This window comes from Diaporthe batatas (genome assembly GCF_019321695.1).
Source record: "Diaporthe batatas strain CRI 302-4 chromosome Unknown Contig00007, whole genome shotgun sequence".
Lineage (NCBI taxonomy): Eukaryota > Fungi > Ascomycota > Sordariomycetes > Diaporthales > Diaporthaceae > Diaporthe > Diaporthe batatas.
This window is the reverse complement of record NW_025408554.1, coordinates 1981602-2005207: the sequence shown is the minus strand read 5'-3', so window position 1 is coordinate 2005207 and position 23606 is coordinate 1981602. Positions and strand designations below refer to the sequence as shown.

The 23606-nt window shown below is 57.6% G+C and overlaps 6 protein-coding genes across 6 annotated transcripts; 1 reads left to right on the top strand and 5 right to left on the bottom strand.

Annotated features, from left to right (window-relative positions):
- Positions 1 to 1187: 1187 nt before the first annotated feature.
- On the bottom strand, positions 1188 to 2104 carry KVR01_007079 (uncharacterized protein; the record flags this gene model as incomplete). The annotated part of the gene is made up of 2 exons (XM_044785373.1): positions 1188 to 1860; positions 1926 to 2104. The coding sequence occupies 2 exons, from the start codon at positions 2102 to 2104 to the stop codon at positions 1188 to 1190; spliced, it is 852 nt and encodes a 283-aa protein (XP_044644510.1).
- A 2241-nt stretch (positions 2105 to 4345) lies between these two features.
- Positions 4346 to 5609, bottom strand: KVR01_006657 (uncharacterized protein; the record flags this gene model as incomplete). Its single annotated transcript, XM_044782410.1, has 3 exons — positions 4346 to 5109; positions 5177 to 5415; positions 5536 to 5609. 3 exons carry the CDS (start codon positions 5607 to 5609, stop codon positions 4346 to 4348), a joined length of 1077 nt encoding a protein of 358 aa, XP_044644088.1.
- A 1002-nt stretch (positions 5610 to 6611) lies between these two features.
- Positions 6612 to 7910, top strand: KVR01_006989 (uncharacterized protein; the record flags this gene model as incomplete). The annotated part of the gene is made up of 3 exons (XM_044786417.1): positions 6612 to 6849; positions 6948 to 7826; positions 7894 to 7910. 3 exons carry the CDS (start codon positions 6612 to 6614, stop codon positions 7908 to 7910), a joined length of 1134 nt encoding a protein of 377 aa, XP_044644420.1.
- A 397-nt stretch (positions 7911 to 8307) lies between these two features.
- KVR01_006502 (uncharacterized protein) lies at positions 8308 to 9671 on the bottom strand (the record flags this gene model as incomplete). Its single annotated transcript, XM_044784638.1, has 4 exons — positions 8308 to 8343; positions 8452 to 9088; positions 9170 to 9326; positions 9527 to 9671. 4 exons carry the CDS (start codon positions 9669 to 9671, stop codon positions 8308 to 8310), a joined length of 975 nt encoding a protein of 324 aa, XP_044643933.1.
- Positions 9672 to 11387: 1716 nt separating this feature from the next.
- KVR01_006545 (uncharacterized protein) lies at positions 11388 to 11918 on the bottom strand (the record flags this gene model as incomplete). Its single annotated transcript, XM_044785095.1, has 1 exon — positions 11388 to 11918. One exon carries the CDS (start codon positions 11916 to 11918, stop codon positions 11388 to 11390), a length of 531 nt encoding a protein of 176 aa, XP_044643976.1.
- Positions 11919 to 14713: 2795 nt separating this feature from the next.
- On the bottom strand, positions 14714 to 19999 carry KVR01_006552 (uncharacterized protein). The gene is made up of 3 exons (XM_044790379.1): positions 19731 to 19999; positions 18464 to 19047; positions 14714 to 18350 (listed from the first exon to the last, which is right to left on the bottom strand). Exons 2-3 carry the CDS (start codon positions 18551 to 18553, stop codon positions 15417 to 15419), a joined length of 3024 nt encoding a protein of 1007 aa, XP_044643983.1. The 5' UTR covers positions 18554 to 19047; positions 19731 to 19999; the 3' UTR covers positions 14714 to 15416.
- Between the last annotated feature and the right edge of the window lie 3607 nt (positions 20000 to 23606).

Sequence of the window (23606 nt, the reverse complement as noted above, 5' to 3'; positions counted from 1 at the left end):
AGTTGTCGCAAGACCCGATAAGGAGCGGTGCGGAGGTAATCCTGCAAGACCGGGACTCAACGTGAAGTCAAGAGGCAAATGCATACTCGAGTCTACAGAAATACTTAATTGAGCTCTTGCAGGGGCTGTACTGTTTGTGTAACTCCCTGAAGTTAGGCACTGGAGCTCCCTGTCCCGGCAGACTATCCCTGACTGTCTGCGCAGCGATATTCACGCGGGCGTGAACGGGCGTGAACGGGCGTGAACTGAGACGTTGCGGGAGCGGGCATGGGCTGCATGCAACTCTTTCAAAGCGATTCCTGTCGCGTGAGTCATTATGCGGCTCTTATTTGTATCGCAACGTCTCGGCTGGTTGGACTTTTGCTTTCCGACAGAACTCCAATGTCGCATCAGCGAGCCACGGCAATGATACCCCTGCCCAGTCATGTCCTTTGTGGCTAACTTGACTCCGTGGACTCAACTGATGGGCTCTTTCATAAATCCCCGTGCAAGCAGCAGTGAAAAGAAACAGATTCAATTATAGACCCTGGCAACCACAATGCTTAACTTGCTGCGGGTCAACCAGAGCAACGGTTCTGTGAACGAGTGGCTAGAATTTTACATTGTACTTTTGGTCTCGCTTGCAATTTGCCCACTTGACTTTTCCCTTCCTTCTGCTCCCAGAGAGCAAACCTAGTTTTCCTCCCGGTAAAGCCCTGCCCTTGGCCTCAGGTCGCCGTCGCGGCGTCAGCAAAATAATACCAACTAGGAGGGCACGAACGTCCGCATCTTGAAATCTAAATTAAGTCGTCAAAGGGTCCTCGCACGCCGCTGTGTCGGGACATCATGAAGTGGTAATAATACATGTCGTCGTGAATGGTATCGAGGGCATCAGTAGGAGATGCGAGGCAAAAGTCTGAAAACGCCGAACTCCTCACACTCTCGCCTTTCTAGGGTCCTCGAGATGTCCGTATCCTCGCTGCATGGGAAGGGGCAAAAGAAATCAAAAGACGACAATGGTCGGGTAGTACATCCAGAGGAAGGAAAAGCATTGCTCATTAATTGCATCCAGTGACAAATGAAGAGGGGTATTTCTTTTTCAGAGTTTTCCAGGAGTGAGACGGGCAAGCAATCCAAGAAAAAATGATGTAGGAGAAGAGAGAGATGACGGAAGAAAAGTAAAGGGTGAGGACCACCCAAGCATCGATCTAAATGAAGCGGTTGCTTCGGGGCGTGGTCTGCGCGCTGGAAACATCGTCGACATGGTTGCACAGCGCGACGAACAGGTCAAAGAAGAGCTGGCTGCCACCGTTGTACATCTCGAGCTGCATGGTGCCGCTGCGCTTGAAGGTGGAGCGGCTGCGGATGATGAGGGCGAGGTAGTGGGCCCGGAGCTTGGAGTCGGAGTCGGGGGTGTTTGCGTAGGCGTAACGCGCCGACGCCAGGATGGTGCTGCACTGGATACCCGTCTGCAGGCCCTGTTTGCGCAGGGCGACGCGCTTGAGCTCCTCGAGCCCGTACTTGTCTGCCACGCAGTAGATGACCGTGTCCTTGAGCAAGGGCCCGCTGGCGTCCTGGTGGTAGATGGTCGACTCGATGGAGCTGCGGCCGCCGTCGGCGGACGGCTGCTCGATCTCCCAGGAGTTGCGGCGCTTGCTGTGCACAAGGCGCGGGTAGTAGTCACCCTTGTAAAGGTACTCGAGTACCGACGAGAAGATCTCGGGCGACTCGTCGGGAAGTGCGATGCGCTTGGTGGAGGCCTCGATGTACTGGCCCTTCAGGACATTGGCGAAGTACGGTGAGTTGCAGAGGACGTCTTCGTGGGCGGCAAAAATGCGCTGCTCGTGGCCGATCACGAGCGTGACGATAGGGCTGACACCACTGTGAGCGGGGGGCATGTCAGATTGCATGACATTCTGTTAGCTGTGTGGAGAGAGAAGACCGACCTTGACCCAACTGTTGGAGACGATTCAGCAGTTGATGCACTCGTGGCGGTCGTTGGTCGGCGGCGGGGCTCGTGTCGACGTTTCGAGACGCCGGCCTCACGGCTGAAAGAGGAGCCCGATTTGCCATACTTTGAGCTCTTGGTAAAGCTCTGCTTGGTCGAGTTGGCCCGTGAGAACATGTTGGCCCTCGCTCCTCTCAGTTCATGGGCAGTGTGCGGTGAATTTGGGGGAAGTGGTGATGGAAATGCAAAAGAAAGCAAATTGTCGATGTTGCCGATTGAGAGAAGGAAAGAGGGGAAGGCCGGATGAAAAGACAGTAGATTTGATTGAGCCGGCAGGGTGGGAGGTTGGACGGATGGCAGGATGGCCGAGAGAAGCAACCTACCTCAGGCAGCAAGGCAAACGGAAGGGGAAAGAAAGGGGGGTTTCCTCACGCACTTGCGAGACGAGGCGGGAGGCAGCCATGGGTTTTATAGTCTGGTCCGGGGCGACGCCCGCATCAGGCTTGATCAGCGCTGGGTGTCCCAGGTGCACCCGGGTTGGTGATGGGCACAGGCCAGTCGCGATAAGCTAGCCAGCCAGTCGCGTCAGGAAAATGCTACTTTAGATCCCTGCCGCGATACCGACGCCAAACCACGTGACCAGGCTTTTGCGGGGCTGTCAAGGCCGGCGGCGAAGCTGGTTGGGCGTGCGCTCGGTCAGGAGAAGACTCATCGCCTCCAGTGTGAGACCCGAGTTTAAATGAGCAACAGGGGCCCCTACAGGCCGGTCAGGGTGGCAAGCAAGGGATCAGGAATCCTGCAGCAGCTGGTGGTTACACAAGTCCCGGTGTACCTGTGTACCTAGTACCTTCCTACACTTTTGTGGTGGAGGCGCAGGCCGCCACCAACATGCACACGCGTTCAGTACAGTACTTAGCTACTCCAGGCCAGTGATTCCGGGCTGGTTGGACATGATTGTAGGCGGAAAACTCTGATGGTCATTCTATGCGAAAAGATGTGATGAGTGTCAGGGTGGTGGTCTGGCTTACACCTGCAGTTTGCCGTGTGTCTTGGCTCATCTACGGAGTACTTGAGTGCCAAGGTACATTCCCGGTCGGGCAGTCAATTCGCAGCCCTTTGACCATGGAGCCTATGCGCTGGGTGTTACCTAGGTACCTGGGTACCCATCTCGGCTGCCTGGTCTCTCAATACAGCTAGGCGCCCTCTGGAGCAGTCTCCCAAACGAAAGTCCGTTTTGGTATTTCATGATGGTGACAAGCTAGAGAAGGAAACGAATTCTCTTACCAACAGTGAACGACCCTTTCTATCCGGGCTGTTCTACAACTCGACCGACCCGCCTTGATCAACCCCCTACGAGCGCTTCGTCAATTTACATCCGGGGCTCTGGAGCCGACGGAGTAAGCGCTCTCGGCCGTTCACATACATGTCAACCTCGTTATTTTTACGCGGGTTGGTCCTTGACCTCTATGCGCTCCCCTCGAACCTTGCTGTTGAACCACTCGAGAACCCCAATCTCATCTCCCACGTTTGTCGCCCCGTCGAGTACATCACTCTCCAGAATCGCAGCACATGCCACGTTGAGCTCCATCATGGTTAGGTTTTGTGGGATACAAGCTCTCCTGCCGAGGGAGAACGGCATGCAATCACTTTTCCTATTCTCTAGCTGTTCTGGTGGTAGTTCTTGAGCGTTTACTACCGTATGAAGGCGCCATGTATGTCCTCGGACGTATACGGAATAGAAGCGAAACCACACAGCCACATACAGAATAGAAGCGAAACCAGTATGCGGAATAGAAGTGAAACTAGCAGCTAGAATGAGAGATAACTCTCTAGAAGATTATTCCTTATATGGCGGTTCATTAAGGGGTTATCTAGTAGAGTAGTCTGATAGGAGGTTGGGAGGTGTCCTTGAAAGAAATTGTTTGGCTCTTACTCCCTATTGGCTACTCTCTCCTCAAAAACTACTTAGTAGCCTTGTTCTCTACTTGGAGTGCATGGACATGTGGGGACATAATGCCGTCAAACAAGTGTACAAACATGTCCCATAGAAACCTGAGACGAGAGTTTGCTGTCAGTTCCTTGACCAGAAAGCTTGACATGAAATCTATGCGGAGTTGTGGACGTTTACTAACGAAGCGACTATGGGTGTGCAAGGACCGAATGTCTAATTTGTTAGAAAGATATTGAACTTGAATGAAAATGCCTACAATAGTTCATAAGAATTACCTGGGACCCGTATCACTTGCTCTAGGGGAAAAGGTAGCAGGACCCATTGCTCGGGAAAATGGTTCAATGTTCTCTCGTCGGGGTACCCGCCCCGAGAACCACAACATGGGAGGGCCGTCACGGTCTTTGGGGATAAAATGTCAGTTTAAAAGGGTCCCAGGGATTGATTGAGGAGGGATAAAACCCTCATGGCTACGGCAAGTCGGCTACTGGACTCTTTGAACCTGTTGCGTAGACATTCTTTGCCGTCTGCCTCATGATAAAATGAGCCACGTTGATACGCCCGCCCATTGCGTCACTGTGAAATGCCTCGGGGACAACGACTCTCTCAACCGGGAGGTCTAATTCCATGCATCGTTCCTGCAACTCCTTTGGGTGATTTGGAGGCACGATATCGTCTCTGCCAGCCTCGAGTATGAAAATCCGAGGTGGCCGGATGCCCTTTCCCACCCGGTGCGCAGCAATGGTGCCGAGATTGTGGTAGCTGTCCAGGGAGTTTCGCAGGAAAGGGTGCAGGTACTTGTATGGTAACCACCTCTCAGGATACAATGATGCGAGCATGGCCTTGATTGACAAGAATGGTGTTTCAAATATCAAGGCCGTTGGTTCGAGGTGGGGCGGAATCAGACCCGATGCGGCCAGATTTGAAGCAAAGCCTGCTCCAATACTCTGCCCCCAAACGAACAGAATAGGCCTCGTAGCCTGCCCGCCGCTCTTGGAGTACGAGTACGTATTTTCGTGCAGCTGAGATATCCATTGCACGGCAGCGATCGTGTCTAGGTTGATACCGGTCTCGTTTGCAGACCCCGCAGAAGACCAGTACCCACGATAACTCAAACCGACCTGGGTGAACCGAACTTTCCCGCAGCCAGGATATGTTTCCTTGAAGCTTGTCTTGATCTTGCGCAGTATCCAGGAGTGATCCGGCAAGCGAGGCGGCAACGACGAGGCGTTTCCTGAGCTCCGGGTCAGCACAGTTGCTTCCGAGAGAGAGCAGGTGTCAGCGTCGCAGGAGAGGCCGACCTTGCAGGTAGAGTACGTAGACATGGTGAGACGGGCTCTGTTGGAATGACTCGTCAACATCTGATGAGACGGTAGCAACAGCCAATGCAAGATCAGTCCCATCGATGGAACGGAGATGGATCTCCTTCCATTCGATGCCAAAGAGCTTGCTGTGCCAATCTTCAATCTTTTCGAACCGTGCGGTTGGAGGGAAGTAAGGGGCGTAAATGATTTTGTTTTGGAGCGATATCATGACGAAGCTCATGCATGCATACAAGGGCGGAGAGCAGAGCAGTGAAGATCACGGGAGGCAAGAAGTAGCTCGGGACGTAAATCTACCTCGTCTTGCAGGCGCTTAGGTTCAGGGAGCCATAGTTGACCCTGCTTCTGGGCCCCCATGAGACTGTAAGTATCCCAGTCGGACTGTTCTCACCGTTGAGAGACGGACTAGCATGCTGTTACTTATATTCCATCTGAAAATCTGGCACCACGCGGCTGCCACAGCAGGGAAAGAGCGACATGTGTGGAGGTGGGGGGATCCAATGCAAGTTGGTGTGGTAGAAACATATGTGGAATGGTCAATCCCAAGGTGCCACATTGATTTGAACCCGGGCCGCTACTCCCTCTGAATTACCTAGTCAGGAGTGAAAGGGAAGCATCATGCTAGCTTCCACGACCAAGGCTTCAAGGGCTCTGAATTGCTTTGGCATGGAAGAGGCAACAGGCACACTTAGTCACAGATGTGTACAGCAGTTGTACCACACAGGACATATACGGGGAGGACAGGACATATACGGGGAGGGGTTCTACTTAGGCAATGAACAGACCTCTAGATGTCAGCTTGTGATTCGAATTTGGTGCCGGAGCGATCATGTTTTGGGGCGTGTACGTAGCCAGCAGACACCACACTATTATCCCAGATGGCCAGACATATCCTACCAAGTTATCAAATAGGAGGTATTTGCACAAGAGGTTGTCCTGTATACGATTGCAAACTAAACTGCTGTTGTCGGTGCTGCCCTGGGGGTTGACAATGCACAGACTGAGAGCCAACTCTAGGAGCCAGTCAGCCCTGTCTGTTTGCCGGTCCGAGCTTGTGTTTGGCCAAGCCCAAGTACCTCCCAGGGGCTGGGTACCTAGGTACCTTGGCACTTGGGACGCTGCAGTACCCCGCTAAGATCGACAGCTGGACCCACCAGCGTCACTGTCAGAATAAACATGAGAAGTGAGTGACATGGCTGACCAACCCTGGAGCCTTGCCTTGGAGTCGATCCAGAGCAAGCTGTCCAAGCCGCGATTCCTCAACAAGACACATTAACAAGACAATACTTCCTACTCGCCTTCTCAGTCACAAAACAATCCTCCCAAGCCCCAAGGTGCAATACATCCTTAGTTGGCGACACTGTACTGCTTGTGACTGTGGTGCTGAACGTGCTGTTCAGCACAGCCCCTCGTCATGCCTGGCGATACCAACCAGGACAGCACCCAGCCTCCACATGTCGAGCTGGTTGACGACAACCCCACGGAGCGGCATGAAGGAGACCAAAGTCCTGGCATTACCAACGGAAAAGGCTGGGATGGAAAACTGCGAGTGCCAGGCCGGGCCAGCCTGGCCAACCCCGAAGCACTATCAGACCCCGACTACTCGGACGATGACAACGTCGTACGGGGTCAAGAGATAGAGGCTGACGAAGGTCACTATCCCGTCTTCCAGTCTGAAGGAGGGCCGTTACGGCGACCCTCCTGATGAGCATCCGCGCAGGCCGAACTGACTGACATACAACCGTGACAGATCTCTTCGACGACGAGGACCTCGACACCGACGAGTTGATATCCATAAACGCCCGAATCCAATCCATCCCTAACCTGCGGCTCGACCGTTTCAAAAAGGTCGCGCGCCTGTGTCTGCGGCAGAACGGTATCACCGAGATCAACGGCCTCGAGTGTCTTGCCGAGACGCTGGTGGACCTTGATCTCTACGACAACCTGATTGGCCACATCCGCGGACTCGAATCACTGACCAAACTGACCAACCTCGACCTGAGTTTCAACAAGATCAAGCACATCAAGCGCGTCAACCACCTGACCGACCTGACCGACCTGTTCTTCGTGGCCAACAAGATCAGCACCATCGAGAACCTCGAGGGCCTGGACAAGCTGCGCATGCTCGAGCTGGCCTCCAACCGCATCCGAGAGATACAGAACCTAGAATCACTCAAGAATCTCGAGGAGCTCTGGCTGGCCAAGAACAAGATCACCACCCTCGGTGGGCTCAGCGAGCTCCCTAAATTGAGACTTCTCAGCATCCAGTCGAACCGGGTCCGCGATCTGTCGCCGCTCAAGGATGTCCCGACGCTCGAGGAGCTTTACATATCACACAACGCGCTCGAGTCTCTGGAGGGCCTCGAGACCAACACGAAGCTGCGGGTGCTGGAGGTCTCGAACAACCAGATCACCAGCCTCCAGGGCCTGGGCCCGCTGAGGGAGTTGGAGGAGGTCTGGGCAAGTTACAACAAGCTGAGTGACTTTGCCGATGTGGAGAAGGAGCTTAAGGACAAGGAGAAATTGGAGACGGTTTACTTTGAGGGCAATCCGCTGCAGACCCGAGCCGAGGCTCTGTACAGGAACAAGGTTCGACTGGCGCTGCCCCAAATCAAGCAGATTGACGCGAGTAAGTTCACAATCCCTTGAACCTCCACCCGAAGCCTCCGCCTCGATGCGCTGACCAGGTCGAACAGCTTTTGTGCGGACCTGAGACCCATGTGTTTGGAGCACCTGAAGATGACAAGGTAGCACGGGGGCAGTGTGGCCGATTAATAGTGGCCCGCCGCCACGGTATCCAGTGTCACGGAGCACGTGAGGCCTGTTTGGGGCCACGATTCTGATTCGCAATGAGACATGTATGCATTGAAAGGCGAACGAGATATACAGGAACGGGACCCAATCGATTTTGCCATCCCAGCTGGCGAGAGATGCAGGAGCGGTAGTTGGCGTACCATCACCAGAGACCGTCATAGTGCTGTTATGGCCGGAGATAGAAGTCTAACCAATCCACACCCTGTTTGCACCCCCCCCCCCCACAACGTCTGTCTGAGAGGCAATCTATAATGACAATGCTCACATCCGGAGTGCATGCAGCGCCGTGCTGTGCTCTACCCGAAGATCCACAGCTTCTCGGTCTGGAAGTACTAGAGAGGTGAACAGCATCAGTATCGGGGTCCGCCCATTGGTTATATACCGAGGGGGAGGGGGTGGGGGGTTGGGGGTGGGGGAGCAGGAAAGTTGAAAAAGCCTACGTTTGTGGGCTGGTTGAACCTGAGGTTCTTGTCCAGGGCGGAGATGGCGACGACCTCCTTGTCGTCCAGGTCAAAGCCAACAGACTCGAGGTTCTCCCTCATGCGGCCCTCGGAGCTGGACTTTGGGATGACGGCGACGCCACGCTGGGTGGCCCAACGCAGCAGGACCTGGGCAGGTGTCTTTCCGTGCTTGGCCGCAATGCCGGCGACGGTCTGCTCGGCCATGAGAGGGACGGCGTCCTTGGCCCTGGCCATGTCGAGCTCGACGAAGCCGGCGGGGCCGAAGCTGCTGTAGGCGGTCACGGCGATGTCCTCGGCGCGGGCGGCGCGGAGCAGCAGGTCCTGCACGAGGTAGGGGTGGTGCTCGACCTGGAGGGTAGCGGGCTTGACGCGTGCGTGCCGCAGGAGGTCGTACAGCAGCTGGGCCTGGAAGTTGGAGACGCCGATGCTCCTGGCCAGCCCGGCGTCTGTGAGGGCCTCCATGGCCTTCCACGTCTCCTGGATGGTGGCCTTGCTCGTCCTGATCTCGGTTCCGGCATCGTCGACGAACCAGCCCGGTGGGTAGCGGACCGAGGGATCTACGTACTCAAGGGCGACAGGGAAGTGGATCAGGTACAGGTCGAAATAGTCGATACCCCTTGTTTCGCTGTCAGCAGGCGTTGGCTGCCACTGGGCCGCTGTCTGGGCGATCCTGTGCTCCAGGTCCAGAGGGACTTACCAGTCCGCGAGCTGCTTCTTGCAGATGGGCTCGACGCGGTCGCCGTCGTGGAACGAGTTCCAGAGCTTGGAGACAATAAAGAGCTCCTCACGCTTGACGAGGCCGTCTCTTATGGCGCGTGCGACGCCCTCTCCGCACTCCTTCTCGTTTCCGTAGTCTGCGGCGAAAGCATCACTGTCAGCGGGCTTCTGTCACGGCTCGGATTTCCGACAGCTGCGTAGTGGGGCAGTGTGCTGGTCGCCATCAGGGAGGGGTAGGTAGCGAGGGTTCCCTGCTTTTGCACGCTGCTCGCTGCTCGCTGCCCGTCGCAGGTCGACCGCCGCTCGTCGCTGGACACGGTGCCTTGAATGGACTCACCGCAAGCGCCGTCAAACAGACGGTAACCGACTTTGATGGCATTGTAAACGGTGTCAGCAGCGGTCGCGTTGTCAACCTTCCAGAGACCGAAGCCCACGAGGGGCATGTCGTGGCCAGAGTTCAGCTTGATAGTCGGCGACACCATCTTGACGGGCCTGGGAGGTCTCTGGCTTTTCCTGGATCGGTCGGACGGGGGAGGGGAAGAGGCAGAGGGGGGGCGCGGAGGTGGATTCACAGGACTCTTTAGAAACGACTGGCAGAGGCAAGCATAGGAGGGACGGCGTCGCCCTACTTATAGGACAGCACCGCTGCCATGCCATCTTATTTACCCGACAGTTGCACGAGATTCTTGCAGGAAACTGTGGGCATTCCAACAAGGCGATCCTTGATGTGCATTTGCATTATTCCGACTAACATCTTGACTACCCGACCCGCCCCCCTGGCCACCGCCAGCGGGCGAAGCTGGGGGCTGTCGAGCTGTCGAGCTGTCGAGCACAGCATGGATATGGCTTCACCTGCCAGCACCCCCACGCCCCAGGGAAGAGGGAGATCACCGGTGAGTGAGGGCAGAGAACGAGGGCCAAAAGCTGCCCTTTCAGCTCTTCTTCTCCGTCGTCCCGGGCCGCCGCCAGCCGTCGGCCTTCCTCGGCGGCGGGACAGGACTAAAAAGGACCCCACCAACTGCACATGCACACCCGCCCCACAGCGACCTGCATTTAGACGGGGCAGGTGGGCCCCTGGGATTTAGCCTAATTCAACCTCACCCACAATTCTTGCAGGTGCGGCTAAACCCAATCACCCTGTCACCCAGGTCCCCTCGCCAGCCTGCCTGCCTGCCTGCCAATACTAGGAGGATATCAAGATCCCTCCTACGAAATACTGCCAGACTGCTCGCGGCCGAAGGATGCACGTCGCCGCGGCTGCAGTCGGGCCGGTCTGGGCCTCGCCCGGAGCCAGCGACGCGCCCAGACGCTGCGGGCCAAGACAATATTCATCGGGACGCCGGTCTCTAACCCGGCCTCTAGCCACCCGGGCAGCTTGCCTGCCTTGCCTGCACTGTGCTGTTGTTCTCTTGCGGCTGTGGCTTCTGGCACAATCAGAGGATCCCCTGCAATGACAAACAGGCAGTAGGGCCGTGTGACGGTAACCAGACGTAGCATTATGTCGTGTTCCCTCTTATCTCGTGGCTTCGGCTTCGGATAGATATACAGGCGATCGCGTCTAGCGCTGGACATGATAGTCTAAAATACAAAGCAGTTGCCCCTAGGCTTCCCGGCCTCCATTCCTCGACAGTCAAAACAACCTTTAACTCCGTCATGGTCATTGCGCCTGGCCGCTCAGCAACTTCAAGAGCCACGGCTCCAATGTGCCTTTTTTGTTGTTGTTCAGAACCTGCACAGACTGCTTGTTATTCTCATGGGTGGCTCCCAAGCGGTCCTTGTCTCTGGCGCGCGCCACAAGGCAGCCAACCTCAGCTGAAGCCTCGCGCCACTTTGTAGTGCGAGCAAGCCGGGAGGCACGGGCCCCTTCGCCGACAACCTCGCAATGCCCAGGGGTCATATATGTTGGCAAGAACCAATGACGGCGGCTGCTGGCGGAGGCACCGCACCACGACAGCCGTGGTTTCGGGGGCGTGAACCCGAAAACCCCCCCCACCTCCCACGAGATTCTGCTTTTTTCGTCATGTCGCCGGCCACGGAATGACGCCAGGGTAACAAGTACGAGCCGAGACAGGGCGGTCCCCCAAGTGGTGGCTCTGGGGCGTCCCAGCCATGAGGTTCCGCTGGCCCCAAGGGGGAGGGGGTCCGTCCCCGCCGATTGTCGATGCCCCGTCTCGTCGCCGGCGGTGTTGACCTGGTCATCAGCTGTGGAGGCCGAGTTTCAACCCCACCCCGAGGCCCACGGCAGACGCCACCAGTAGCAAGAGGACCGTCAGGATCCGGCGCCAACCCCCGAGCCTGGCCTTGCGGGCCTCGTCACGGGCCTGTGGCAGTTTCTCGTCTTCCCCGGCCTCGATGTCCTGCGTGTCACCGCTGTTGGTCGCCCTCGAGCTGAAGGTGCTCTGTCTCGACGGCGCCCGAGGGGGCGGTGACTGTATGGCGCCGACAAGGTCCCACGGTGTGATATAGTCCTCTCCGTATCGGTAGTACGGGCCTACGCTGGTTACCCTCGACCGCCGCTGGACGTTGTTGAAGACGGCATTCTCATCCTCCAGTATGCTCGGCATCCTGTTGACACTGAGTGTGGAATTGCGGTGCGAGGTTGAAGGCCTAGCAGGTGTAGCCGCTGAGGGGGGGGACTGGATTATGTCGCCGGGGAGCTTGGTGGTCGAGGGGAGGGCGCCGGGGAAGGTCTGCCTCTTTTCCCTGCGTCTCTCATCTCTGGCATCCATGTTGGCCCGGGGCTGGACCTGGGTTGACGGCCCGGTGTGTGTATGCGTCAGGAAGAAAGGCGAGTTCGGTGTGGGTTGTGTCTCTCTGAAGAAGGCGCGACAAGTCCTGGCACAGTCCGAGGAAACTCGACAGGAGACGCCAACATGCCCAGATAGGTTTCAGGGCTGGGGATTTCTATGCAAAACCTCATCTATGGGCCCGAGCTCAGCCCGGGGAGGGGTCTGACGGGTAGACCGAGCGCCGGAGGGTAAACGAGTGTGAGGATGGGCCACAGAAGTCAGGACGAAATGAGAGGATATAAAAGCAGGCAGGGGGGTTTGTTTATAGGCGTTTACACAAGGCACGGAGGATCCGGGGGCGGGGCGGATGGGCACCACCAGCTCTCAGCAGCTGCGGGAGCAGCCACGGGCGTACCTGGTGAGCTGAGAAGAAAAGAGCAGAGACGGACATGAGCACTGTCGGAGAAAACAAGGTTCATCTAGCCCAGGCGGTCGGGTCGTCGGAGGTTGGCACAGGCAGGGAGATGGGGAGAGATCGACGACTAATGTATGAAAGCGTGGCGCGGCAAGAAAGCAGCTGCATGGGCTCGAGGGCAGGGCAGGGGTTGGGAAGGTAGTCGGGCGTCCAGGGCGTGTCTGAGTGGCAGTTGGCAGTGACTGCACGTTCGCAAGACTCGGCCGTTTTCTCGTCCAAGGCGGTGCTGGGTGGCAGCTGGGCAGCTGGGCAGCTGGGCGGCGCGCCCGCCTGTCTGCTTGTCTGCTTGTCTGCTTGTCAGACGTACCAATGCGCATCATCATCAACAGGGGCGCATATTGCGTGACCACAGACTCGGGACGCAGGGCACCCGGCAATGGCGGGCATGGCACGACGCTGCGAACCGGGACCGAGGGGGTGGTTGGAGAGACAACCAACAAGTGCCGGCTCCTCGTGGATACCGCCAATATAGCGAGCTGACGACGATGGCCTCGAGGAGCCAGGTCGGCCCTCGCGACCTTCCCGACCTGGGCATCTGGATGACTGCCACCGTGCCGTGCCGACATGGGCATATATCCATAACACCTCATTGGGCCCCCCAGGTCCAGGCCGCGGAGGGTGGCAGCAGCCTCCTGTCCCCCGAGAATTTAGGGTTGGTGTAACAGCAATTGAGGTTGGTGGCTACCAATATACAACAACGACGACAAGGACAACGACAGGCTACCTACCTAGGTAGGTGCCTAGGTAGTTGGTAGCTCGTCATCATAGTAAACAAGACCAGCACACGGTAGGCGGCAGAGGGGGCGAGCTGAAGGGGGTTTGCCTGCTACCAACCAGGAACAAGCGGGCTAATGATGAATCCCGCCCACGCTGCGAGCGCGTGGCAACATAGTGTACCCCGTAGCTCGGTCCTATGTAAACCCCACTGCAGGAACACGCCCCCCCTCCAACTCCCCCAAGGGCGGGAACGAGCCGAGCCATAAGACACCTACGAGAGGGTGCGAGAGAAGGGGTGCGAGAGAGAGAGAAAAAAAAGCACTTTATACCAAACGGCACCGTCCAGGTCCAATCCCCTCCCAAGGCAGCAGCCGTACTTGCAATAATAATAACAGGCGCGAAAGCGGAGCACGGGGCTCTCCTCGCTTCTGCTAGCTCGAGCTCACCTGCCAGCTGGCCCTAGCCCCGTTCCAGCTGCTTGGTCCCCTCGCCCTCGTCCTCGTCCTCGTCCTTCGCCGTCCCAGCTGGGCTGATGCCGGCAGCCGGGAGGAGACGCCGGGGCCTGCAGAGGTGTGGAGATGTATTACTGCCAAGTAGCGAAGGAAGCTTGGGGCGGGCCACTCAGTGCTCACTGCTCAACCAGCTGAAATTGCACAGCAAAATGACACAAAAAGACACCATCGTGCTCGACCTAAAACAAAACCACCGGCTGCGTCGGGCTTCCTCTCATGGCCCGCCCCATGTTTCTCCTCCCCGCCCTCGTCCAGACGGCGAGCTTTCAAAAGCGGTCAGGGCTGCCCCGCTGACTGGTTGTCCGCCCCGTCCTACACAGAAATGTCTTGCCGTGTGTCTCAACTCTGCATTCTCGAAGTCTGCCCGGTTGGGCAAGCCGCCCTCTCTCCCCCTTCACGGTGACCTAATGACCTAATGACCTACCTGCCCAGTCTACCGGTCAGCCAGTCTTGCACAGTACATTCATTGACTGCGGGCCTGCGAGCCTGGCTCATGCTCATAATTAGAAGCAGCCGTGTTACGTGAAACCGGGCAATTGTTTAGTCATGGACAAGAGGCCTGAGGTGCGCGGTCTGACTGTCTGACTGTGTACGCATGTCTGGGGTCCACGTCTGTGTCTTGTCTCGTCCGCAGCCATGCATCTAACAGGTTGACCGAGCCAACAGGCCAGGTCAAACCGCCAGATCACCTGCGTCTGCTGCAGGAGCTGTGCCACGGCCCATTTCTGCGCGTCCCTTTCTGTCTGTCTCATATACCCCATCCTCTCCCCTCGTCCATCCCTCCACAGGGCCAACAAGGCCAACAAGGCGCAGAAGGCGCAGAAGGCGCAGAAGGCGCACGCGCTCCCTCGAACCGCTCATGCCGTGCAACTCTATCCTGCTGTGTCACGAAACTATCAGGCCGTGAGTTATCGTTGTCCGGTTCGGTCGGTCCGTTTGCGAGCCTCATGATCGCCCCCCTCCCCCCCAATGCCGTGTAGCCGCATGTGCGTGCGTGGCTTGGGTTATTTTGCTTATTCCCTCTTAGAACATACCCATCCGCATGTCCGCAGAACCTTCATGTCACAGAGCGCCTGCAATCTGAGCAAGGCTGATGATGATTCGGCACTTCTTTTCTATTGTTTGCCGGCTCCATTAAACACTATCGAATCTTGCCTCGTCCGCGGTTTTCGTGGCTCTCGTGGCCAACGACCAAAATGACCTAGTTTACCTCATGCTCCAGGCAAGATGTACCTCAAGGCGCGCTACCCATTCATGCAAAACACCACGGGGCTGTAGCGTGGCCTTTGAAATCCCACATCCCTTTTTCATTCAACACAAAACCCAGCCAGACCTTCCGAAATATGCCAATATGCTGTTGTGTGGTCCAAAATTCATTCCAAGCAGGGCGAAGCAAAACTGACCCGTCCTGTCAGCGACAAGACGGATGCCTGAACTTTTCAGGGCCGTAAAGCACAGCCTCGGTAAACACCAGTCCATTTCTTAGCGTCCAAAATGCGTTTCTCGTGATTCGTAAGCCGCAATGCTCCGTGATAGGTGCTCCATGTATCTGTCAGAGTCCACCGTTGGCGAGTGTGGGCTGGCTCACAACCAGCTTGTGTGCTCGTAGTCAAACTGCGATGATCGGCTTGATCACCAAGGCCGCGCTGTTCAAATTCAAATTGCCAGCACCTCCTGCTGCGATTTCTTTTGCAGCTAGACACGGTCTATACCTGGCTCCTCGCTTGCCCACCCCCTGGGCCATCAGACCAGCGGCTTCCCATAAATCTCTGCACTCATTATCATCTTCCCAAACTAGGGCCCATGCAGCTTCTCTCGCAGATAAACAACAGCTGCGTATCCCGCGCAGCACTGGGTGCTCATGTTGTGGCTACACCACGGGCACTTGACGCATGTGGTCACCTGCCCGGACACGCCAAGTCTCTTATCCCTGACCGTGTCCTCGGGCCGGGCCATGGCTTCGTACACCCGCGACGGCATGTCCTGGTAGAATTTGCAGCTGCAGCACTCGACAAACATCTTTGCGATGGGCTTCAGTCCCGTTGTGTCGAGGTTGCTATGCCTCGAGGAGGGAATGGCAGGGCCCCCAGATGGTTTCGGACGGCTGGTGAGCGCGAAAGACCGGGGCACGGGTGGGCCCATTATGCTATTGGCCAACGAAGTCGCACTGCTGCCGCTGGTCGTCGCCGTTGGGGACCGCGGCGACGACGGCGCTGCCTTCCTCGCTTCTTGGAGGTGCCTTGATGCGGCGCCTGGAGCCTGGAAGAGATCGGGGGGGTCGGCTCGAGCTTCCTGGAGTTGGAAAGGCCGCTCGACTGCTTCGTTCTGCGTTGTTGATGGCTGAGCGGGACGGCCGCTGTTGGCTCGCGGATGGAGGGGTTGGTGGCGGAGTGCTGGAAGGAAGCTGGTGTCCTTCGTCGGCGAAGGGGCTTCGGAGATGGCCTTCTTCGCATATGCAGGGCTCTTGACGACTTCTACTTTGACGCCTCGAAGGGTCACCTTGGTTCCCTGCTGGGGGGCATTGTCCAGAGAGAGCGGCTCGATATCCGACAGCGGGGAGCCCAGGTCCTGGAAAGAGGTCTTGACGTCGAGGCTCGTGAGAGCACTGGTGAAGGAAAGTTGGTCCATGTCAAGGGGCTTTCTGCCCAGTGGCCACAACTCGTCTTCTTTTGGCTGCGGCCTAGCACCCCCTTGGGCGAACCGAGAGACCGGCCCGTTGGTGAAGTCCCACGAATCGCTGAAATCGCCGGTTGAGAGTTCAATATCGATGCGTGGTGAGTTTGCCCGGGAAGAAACATTGCTGGACGAGCTCACCACCACCGCGGATGGATTATGCAAGCCCAGACCGCTAGATCCATGCGAGGATACCAGCGGTGTCTTCCTCAATTCCTCAACGCGGACGGGTTGGGCATCCTTCAAAGACTGGGGCCTTGAAGTATCCGGGGTTGTCACTGGCGAGGGCGGTACGGACTCTGTATCCGGATGTGAGGATGAAGACGAGGCCCCGGAGTCTTTGGAATGTGGAGCTTGCTGGCGCGCTTGATGCTCGGTAGAGCCCCCGTTACCCCCAGAAATCGGCATCATTCCACCGTTGGCCGAGGTGCCGGACGTCCCGCTGTGTTGTTGAAGGTGAGGATTGCTAGAGATCGTAGGAGTAAGATCAGCATCGATGAGCGTATCGTCGGTTCCTGTACGGCGGTGCGAAGAAGTCTTGAGATCAGGTCCGGTCGAGGACCTGAAGCCAGCTTTGATGGCCTCTCTGAATGTCTTTTTCGGGGCCTGTGACACGGGCTTTGGAGTGGTCGCAGGGGTGAGCTGGGGGCTCCTCTTTGCCTTGATCGAAGCAGACAGGCTCGCCGGAGGGGAGAGCGGGCTTTCGATGGGCGGTGAGAACGGCCGCTCCAGGAAAGTAAAATTGTCCTGCTTCAATCCATTGGTATCTTCAGGTGAGAAGGACGCATCTCGCGCCGAGTCTGGTGGGATTGCCATCATCGAGGTTGTCCTGCCCTTGCGTCCATTCTTCCAAGCCAGTGGCGGGAGGCTTAGTGCGCCCCGTCTCTCGCTCATCGGGGTCGATGCGCCGGACCGGTTATAGACGTCGTAGCTCTGGGCCCTGGCCTGCGAGTTGGCCGAGTCACTTCTCTTCCGCCCCCGGGTGAATAGCGAGGAGACCGTTTGGACCGAGTCCTGCGACCCACGTCTGTCCAAGTAAGGCTTTGAGTCCTCCGAGTTCTTGGAAGATCCGAAAACCTTTGAGAAAACGCTACCGAGAGAGCCACTTCGCTTCCTAGCGTGTCCCTTTGCCGGGGCCGGCTGGTTTAGCAGCGGGGTCTTCGAAGCAGTCGGGGGATATGAGGTCGGTGAAGTGGCCCCTGGCTTCTTCGACCTCTCGCTTGATGGGGGCCGCGAAATCTGGTTTTGATGCACCACCTCCGACGCTGGACGCTCAGCTGATGCAGCTCTTGAATTGGTTAGTCTCTGCATGGCCGCTTCACGTTCCCGCTCCAGGCGCACCCCACCGATGAAAGCAGGACTCCTAACGGCAGTCTGGGTTGTCTCTACAGCTCCCGGGTTGACAGTCAGTGCCGGGAGCGGCGGTCTGCTTGCTTCCGGCTGCGACTTCGGCGGGGTCTGGTCCGTTGACCGCGCGTCGTCCAGACTCATACGCTCCAGTAAGGGAGCAGACATGGCCCGAGGATTCAGCGTCGGCCGGTTATCCATGGCCGCCGGGGGCGGTTCCTTGGCAAGTCGCTTTTTCACCAGTTTCGTCTGGCTAGTCGCCGCTGTCCCTGCCGAGGCCTCCTTGTCCTTCCTCTTCTTCTTCCCATAGTCGTCCCAGGTCGGCGAGTGGCATATTGACGAGGTATCTGACTGCCCGTCGTCCGAGGGAAGGAACGTCACGGACTTGACTTGCGGAGAGCCTTGGCCCCCGGTCGCCCTAACCACTGACGGCAGACTGTCGCGATCTGCCGAGCCCTTCCTCATTTGCCTGGGTACCCCGGGCCTCGTTCCTGGCTGCTTCGCAAACCTGTCCTCCGCCGTAGGAAGTGGATGAACCGTGAGGGGCGGCAGGTTGTAGTTTTGCATGGTGGATTTCCTGCGGTCATCCTGAGGCGGCTGGGAAGATTCTCGGCGGCGGGTGAGCAGATTCGACTTTGGACGGGCAGATGGAGAGTCGCTGCGGCGGCCCGGGCCAGCCGCGTAGGGGTTTTGTTGCATTCTCGCCATCTGAGCATCAACACCGAGTCGGTCAACTGTGAACTGGCCAAGAGGGCATCTTGCAGCCCTCCCCCGGGACGTCGCGGGTGAGTAATGGTGTTATAGAGGGCATGTCAACTCACCTTCTGCTTCCTCTCTATTTCCAGCATGCGCTGGAGACTTGCCGCCCTCGAAGGGACCTTGGGGCCCTTGCTCTGCTCCGTATTCGCCATGGCTGAGACCGCGTGGCGAGATATGAGGGTATGTCTCGGGAAGAAGAGTGAGTGCGGTAAGGGGGTTGGAGACGACCAAATAGTCTCAAGCCCACTTCAAATCACCCCGAGTGACAGGGCCGTGGGCAGTAGGTCAGCCCGACCAGGCAGGTCGAGGAAGGCGATGAAGCTGAGCGGTTGTGTGTGTCACTCGCACGGCGCAAAGCTTGGTCGGGGGCTAGAGAGCGGCGAAGGATGAGGTGGCCACCAAGGCTGTAAGATGGGGGTATATTTGGTGTTTGAGGCCTGGTGCCACGGCTGAGGGACGGAGATGCGGGTGTGGCAGCTTCTGCTCGCAGGTGGCGCGCGCCAAGTCTGGGCACAGGGACGACTGGGACGGGCAGGGCGGCCAGGATGACAGGGCGGGCGAGCACGGCAGCACGGAGGTCAGAAGGGGGTGTGCGCGTGGCCGAGATGGTCGGCAGTGGGGACGAGGTCAGTTGCGAAACGAGTGTCTAGGCGATTAGCGCCGGTCCGGCAAAAAACTGGAAAATAGTAATATAAACGTTGGGCAGTGGTGGTGGTAGTAGTAGCGGTGGTGTGGATGGGTGCCTGGGGGTCGCAGGTGAGAGTGGCGTGCCGTGGCGTATTAGAGTGTGTAGGCCGGGCAAGTCAAATCTGGGCCGAAGTAACCTCACCGGTCGATCGTGAGGAGAAGGTACGGGCCAGCTGAAAGGGATGAGGGGGATGGGGTGCGGTGGAGGGAGCGTGGGACAAGGTATTGAGCGACGGAACGAAGGATGTCTCTGAGGGCGTCTCTGAGGGCGCACCGTATGTGGCCGGAGATTTCGAAGGGGGACTCTCAGAGCGATGGGTGGGAGTGTGAATGGGTGAATGGAGGAAGCAAAGGGGAGCGGATCAGAATGGCCTAGGAGCCCCTGCGTTGGTGAGACCGCGGAAGAGCCCAGCTAGCAATCAACGGCATCAACGGCAGCTCAGCCACAAGGTCAGATGGGTTATGGGATGATGGGAGGGCAGGCTGGCTGGCAGGGAACGGCGGGCGGGCGAGTGAGCGGGTGAGAGTTGGAGACCGCGGGGGGGGAAGGGGGGGGTGGGAGACGAAAAACGGGGCAGGGGAAAAAAGAGGCAAGAGGTACCTAGGTCGGTACGGGTAGCTATCAATGGATGGCTTGCTTACCTGGGCTTGCTGGGGTACGAAAAGGGTGCGAAAAGGAATGGATACGTGGGTAGGGCAAACCCGATAACCTGCTCGTGGCCAGGGCTGATTAGGACGGTGCTGGATGGGATCAGCCGCTACGAGGTTGTTTGCCGTCAAGTCGGTGGTGACAGTCGGGATTGTGCCGTAAATGGCCAGTGCATCAAAGCTGCGGTGGTAATAATAGGAAGGAGGTAGCCCAACGTGGTGTTTCGCGGCGCCTTCGACGTGGTATGGAAGTTTCGCCTTGGTTCCAAATGCTACCTCGTCATGGGCACGCAGCTGTACATACGCAGCACCACTCAGCAGCAGCAGCAGCCGACCGAACCTCAAACTGGCGCCAGCACGCACTCACTCTCTTGACGACAGCACAGGCCTGTCAGCGTGCCTGCCCGATTCTGGGCCCAGGTAAACAGGACCGAGCCAGCCCTCCCCCCTGTGCTGTGTAAGATTTGCTGTGTGGTGGCACTCAGGCAGTTCAGGGCGCCCAGCTACCTAGTTGCCTAGCAAGCCTAGGTATGTAGTAGCAGCAAGCACAGATCAACATGCAGGTCGACGGGGGCGGGCATGGGCCTTGACATGGGCAAGACCCGGCAGGGTCAGGGTCAGGGATGAGACAGAGCTGCGCATGGACATGGATTACAGAACATGTGGAGCTGGAGACAAGTCAACAGCAACAAGGCTTTCTAGGTCTACTGTGTACGGAGTACGGATTACAGAGTACGGAGCACACACACGTCCTGCAGTTTGAAATACGAAAGTTGAAGACGGGGCTCGAGACAGCACCGCCAACACCAACGACAATGGGGCCACGACGAAGACAAGACACTGGCTCCCGACACGCCGCGTTCCGATACGATGCGATACAATACAATACGACACAAGACGAAAACGAGCAGTCCCAATCCCCATAGAGATCTGCCCCCACAGTCCAGGCGGGATCGGCACTGCTGCCACGCCCCAGCTCAGTGCTCTGTCTGTCTGTCTGTCTGTCTGTCTGTCTGTCTGTCTGGCCGTCTGTCTGAGCTGGGTGAGCCGCCCAGCGCCCTCACCGCCGCCGTTGTGTACATGTACGATGCCCCCGTGCCAACCCTCGCTGGCCACATTGCAGCCCACCGCATATGTGTACATGTCGTGTTGTTTGTCAGAGATACAGTGCAATGCACGGGCAGGCTGATTGCGGGAGGGGGGGAGAGACAGTGGTAATATTCGTGGTAGTCGACGGAGAGTACGGAGTAGTGTACAGTATACACGTCGAGAAAGACTGCAGACGCGCCATCAGCAATACTTGGCAGTACCATCGCGGCGGAAGAACTGTGGAGGGCCGATGGTCGGGTCTCCTGTCCAGTTCTTGTCTGGAGCAGGGGCAGCCCCTGTATGTGCCTGTGTCACCATCGGTCGTCGCTGTCGAAATGTCGCCATCTTGTCATCTCACCAGCTCACCTGCTCACCTCAGCACCCGCAGTGCCTCATCGTCACACAGCTTGGGGCTTCTTCAGCCCGCCTGGCACCGGCGGCTATTGTTGCTCCGCCCGATGCAAATCACACACGGCCACCGGGCGAGCCTTGCCAAGCAGGGTCAAGAGAAATCCCGATACCGTCCTTCAATCAATCGGCAATCTACCCGAGAGTGTTTCCAGAATATCCATGCGTGCCAGGTTGGGCTTCCCTTGCTCCCGGCCGATACGAGCCCTTCGAAATGGCTCTCTCATTATGGCATGATTTTCAGACACCCTCTGACCCTTCTGCCCTTGAACCCCACCCCCACCCCGGGGGCCCGGGGGCCTGAAAACGCACAGGAATCTGCAGCGCCAGGGGAGGTGGAGGGGCCCGTCGGCAGAGGCAAAAGGAAGAAGAAGAAGAAGAAGCAAGTGCTCTCGTCTTTATCACAACGGTTCCCGGTCCCAAAACGGATTGGCCTTTTGTTTCTTGGCCCTCTCAAAATCTGGCGCCCCCCTGCCCCCTCCCCGACTGACTCGACAAGACTTGAAGACGCCCAGCCTGCCAGCCCTGACGTCCTGAGTCCTGACTCCTGAGGCTCGCAGGCTGGCAGGGCGGCCAGGACAGAACGTCGATCATTTCGTTTCCAAACTTTCCACGACCATAGCGCCCGCGCCGCGCCGTGAGCTGTGCGTGCCGTGCCAGCCTGCCAGCGTGCCCTCCCCCTGTCCCCTCCCCCTGTCCCCCGCCTGCGCGCGTCCCGCCCCTCGCTCACGAGCCTGCGAGCCTGCGTGCCGCGCCCAGTCCTCGTATCGTGAGACGGTAGCCTCTTTGCGCTCAGAGGAAAAGGGGGGCGGGGCTTTGTCTCAGCACGCATGCACTTCTGGCATGGCTGGCACGGCACGCAGATTCGAATGGCCTCTTGGGCGTGCTCATGCGCCATGACCTCTTGTTCTGCTCTGCCTTCTGCTTCCCACGGGGCCCGCGAGGGCCTTGGTGAAGAAGAAACGTCGGCCGGCCCGTCGTGGTGGATGCTTCTGTTCGGCCGAGTCTGCAGCCCAATCCGGCCCGTGCAGTCAGCCCAGTGGATGTACAAGTGGGGCAGTTGGGGCCAGCCGGCCATGCCTGTCAACCCATGTCCGATCGAATCGCCCCAGATTATTAGATTTCCACCCCACGTGGAAGAGGGTGGGTGTCTATGCTCACAACCAAATCTGGGAAATGGAATCTTGAAGGAAGCGAGGGACGAAACGCCCAGCCAAACCCAAAGCTCTCCGACTCGCCCTTCAGCATCTCCTGTCCGGGCTGCTCCACGGACCACATTGCTCCACCTCCTTGTACACGTCCTCCACCCCCGGGCGCTTGTACTTCAGCGCCCTGTGACAAGGCCATTGTCCACCCAGTCGCTGGTATTGTAGGACAGGGTGTTGGCCCGTGGCAGGACAATCTCAGGAAGCTCTAGAGATGTGTCCTCAAGAACCCGTATGAGACAAGGTCCACGTGCCGTCAAGTCCATGGTTCACAATCATCCCAGTCTGTGACTGAACATGACTGCAGTGTATCCCGACTCCTCGTCATTGCACAATTTGTGTGGCTCGCCGGTAATAGCACCAGGCGGCGGGCCCATGCAAGCTCCGGCTTGCAGGACGTAGGCCGCTTCTTAAAACTACTTGTATGTGCATGCAACTCGGACTGTTTCTGGGAAATCTAGGATGCTGGCCAGCTTGGAACAGCCCCTGCACGTTGACAGGCGCAGCCGCCGTGGCCCCCGTTCGCACCATGGGGAAGGCCACTATCATTCCTCTATTTCTCTCACAGGCTCATTGAGCCAAGACTGAAGAATCCAGAGTGTTTTGAATGAGACCTGGTGAAATTGGCGAGGTCCCGGTGGTGACAGACGGTTTGGCTTGAGTGACCCCAGTCACACCTCCAAATGTTTGGCCAACAAATATGCTGTACGCTGCAGATATTACTATATCCCTGTCGACACAACAAATGTGTAAATCTTGAACTTTTCTTTCACGCCTAGAGAAAGAATGCCACTGATAGCTTTCGCGACTAGGAGGAAACGAGCCCACCAACCCCTTCTCCAAAGGTCCCAGGGCAGTGTATAATTCAAGTTGATGCTGAGAAATAATCAAGCATAGTACAACGTCTGATTCACTCCAATGTCAGCCGAGCCAAGTAATCACTACGGACTTGTGTACCTGACGTTGAGAGTCGAAGTTTCTCAGACCCCCATCTGATCCAATTCGGCGCTCTGGCGGGCAGCAGGCTGTTTATTGCCCTTCCTCGTTTCATGCTGCCCAAGCATGGCACGCAGCGGCAGCAGGAGCGGTGGTCTCAAGATGGAGAGAGGCATTGGGTATCCAAGAAATTATACCTAGGTACACTGGACTAAAATGGCCCCGTAGAGTG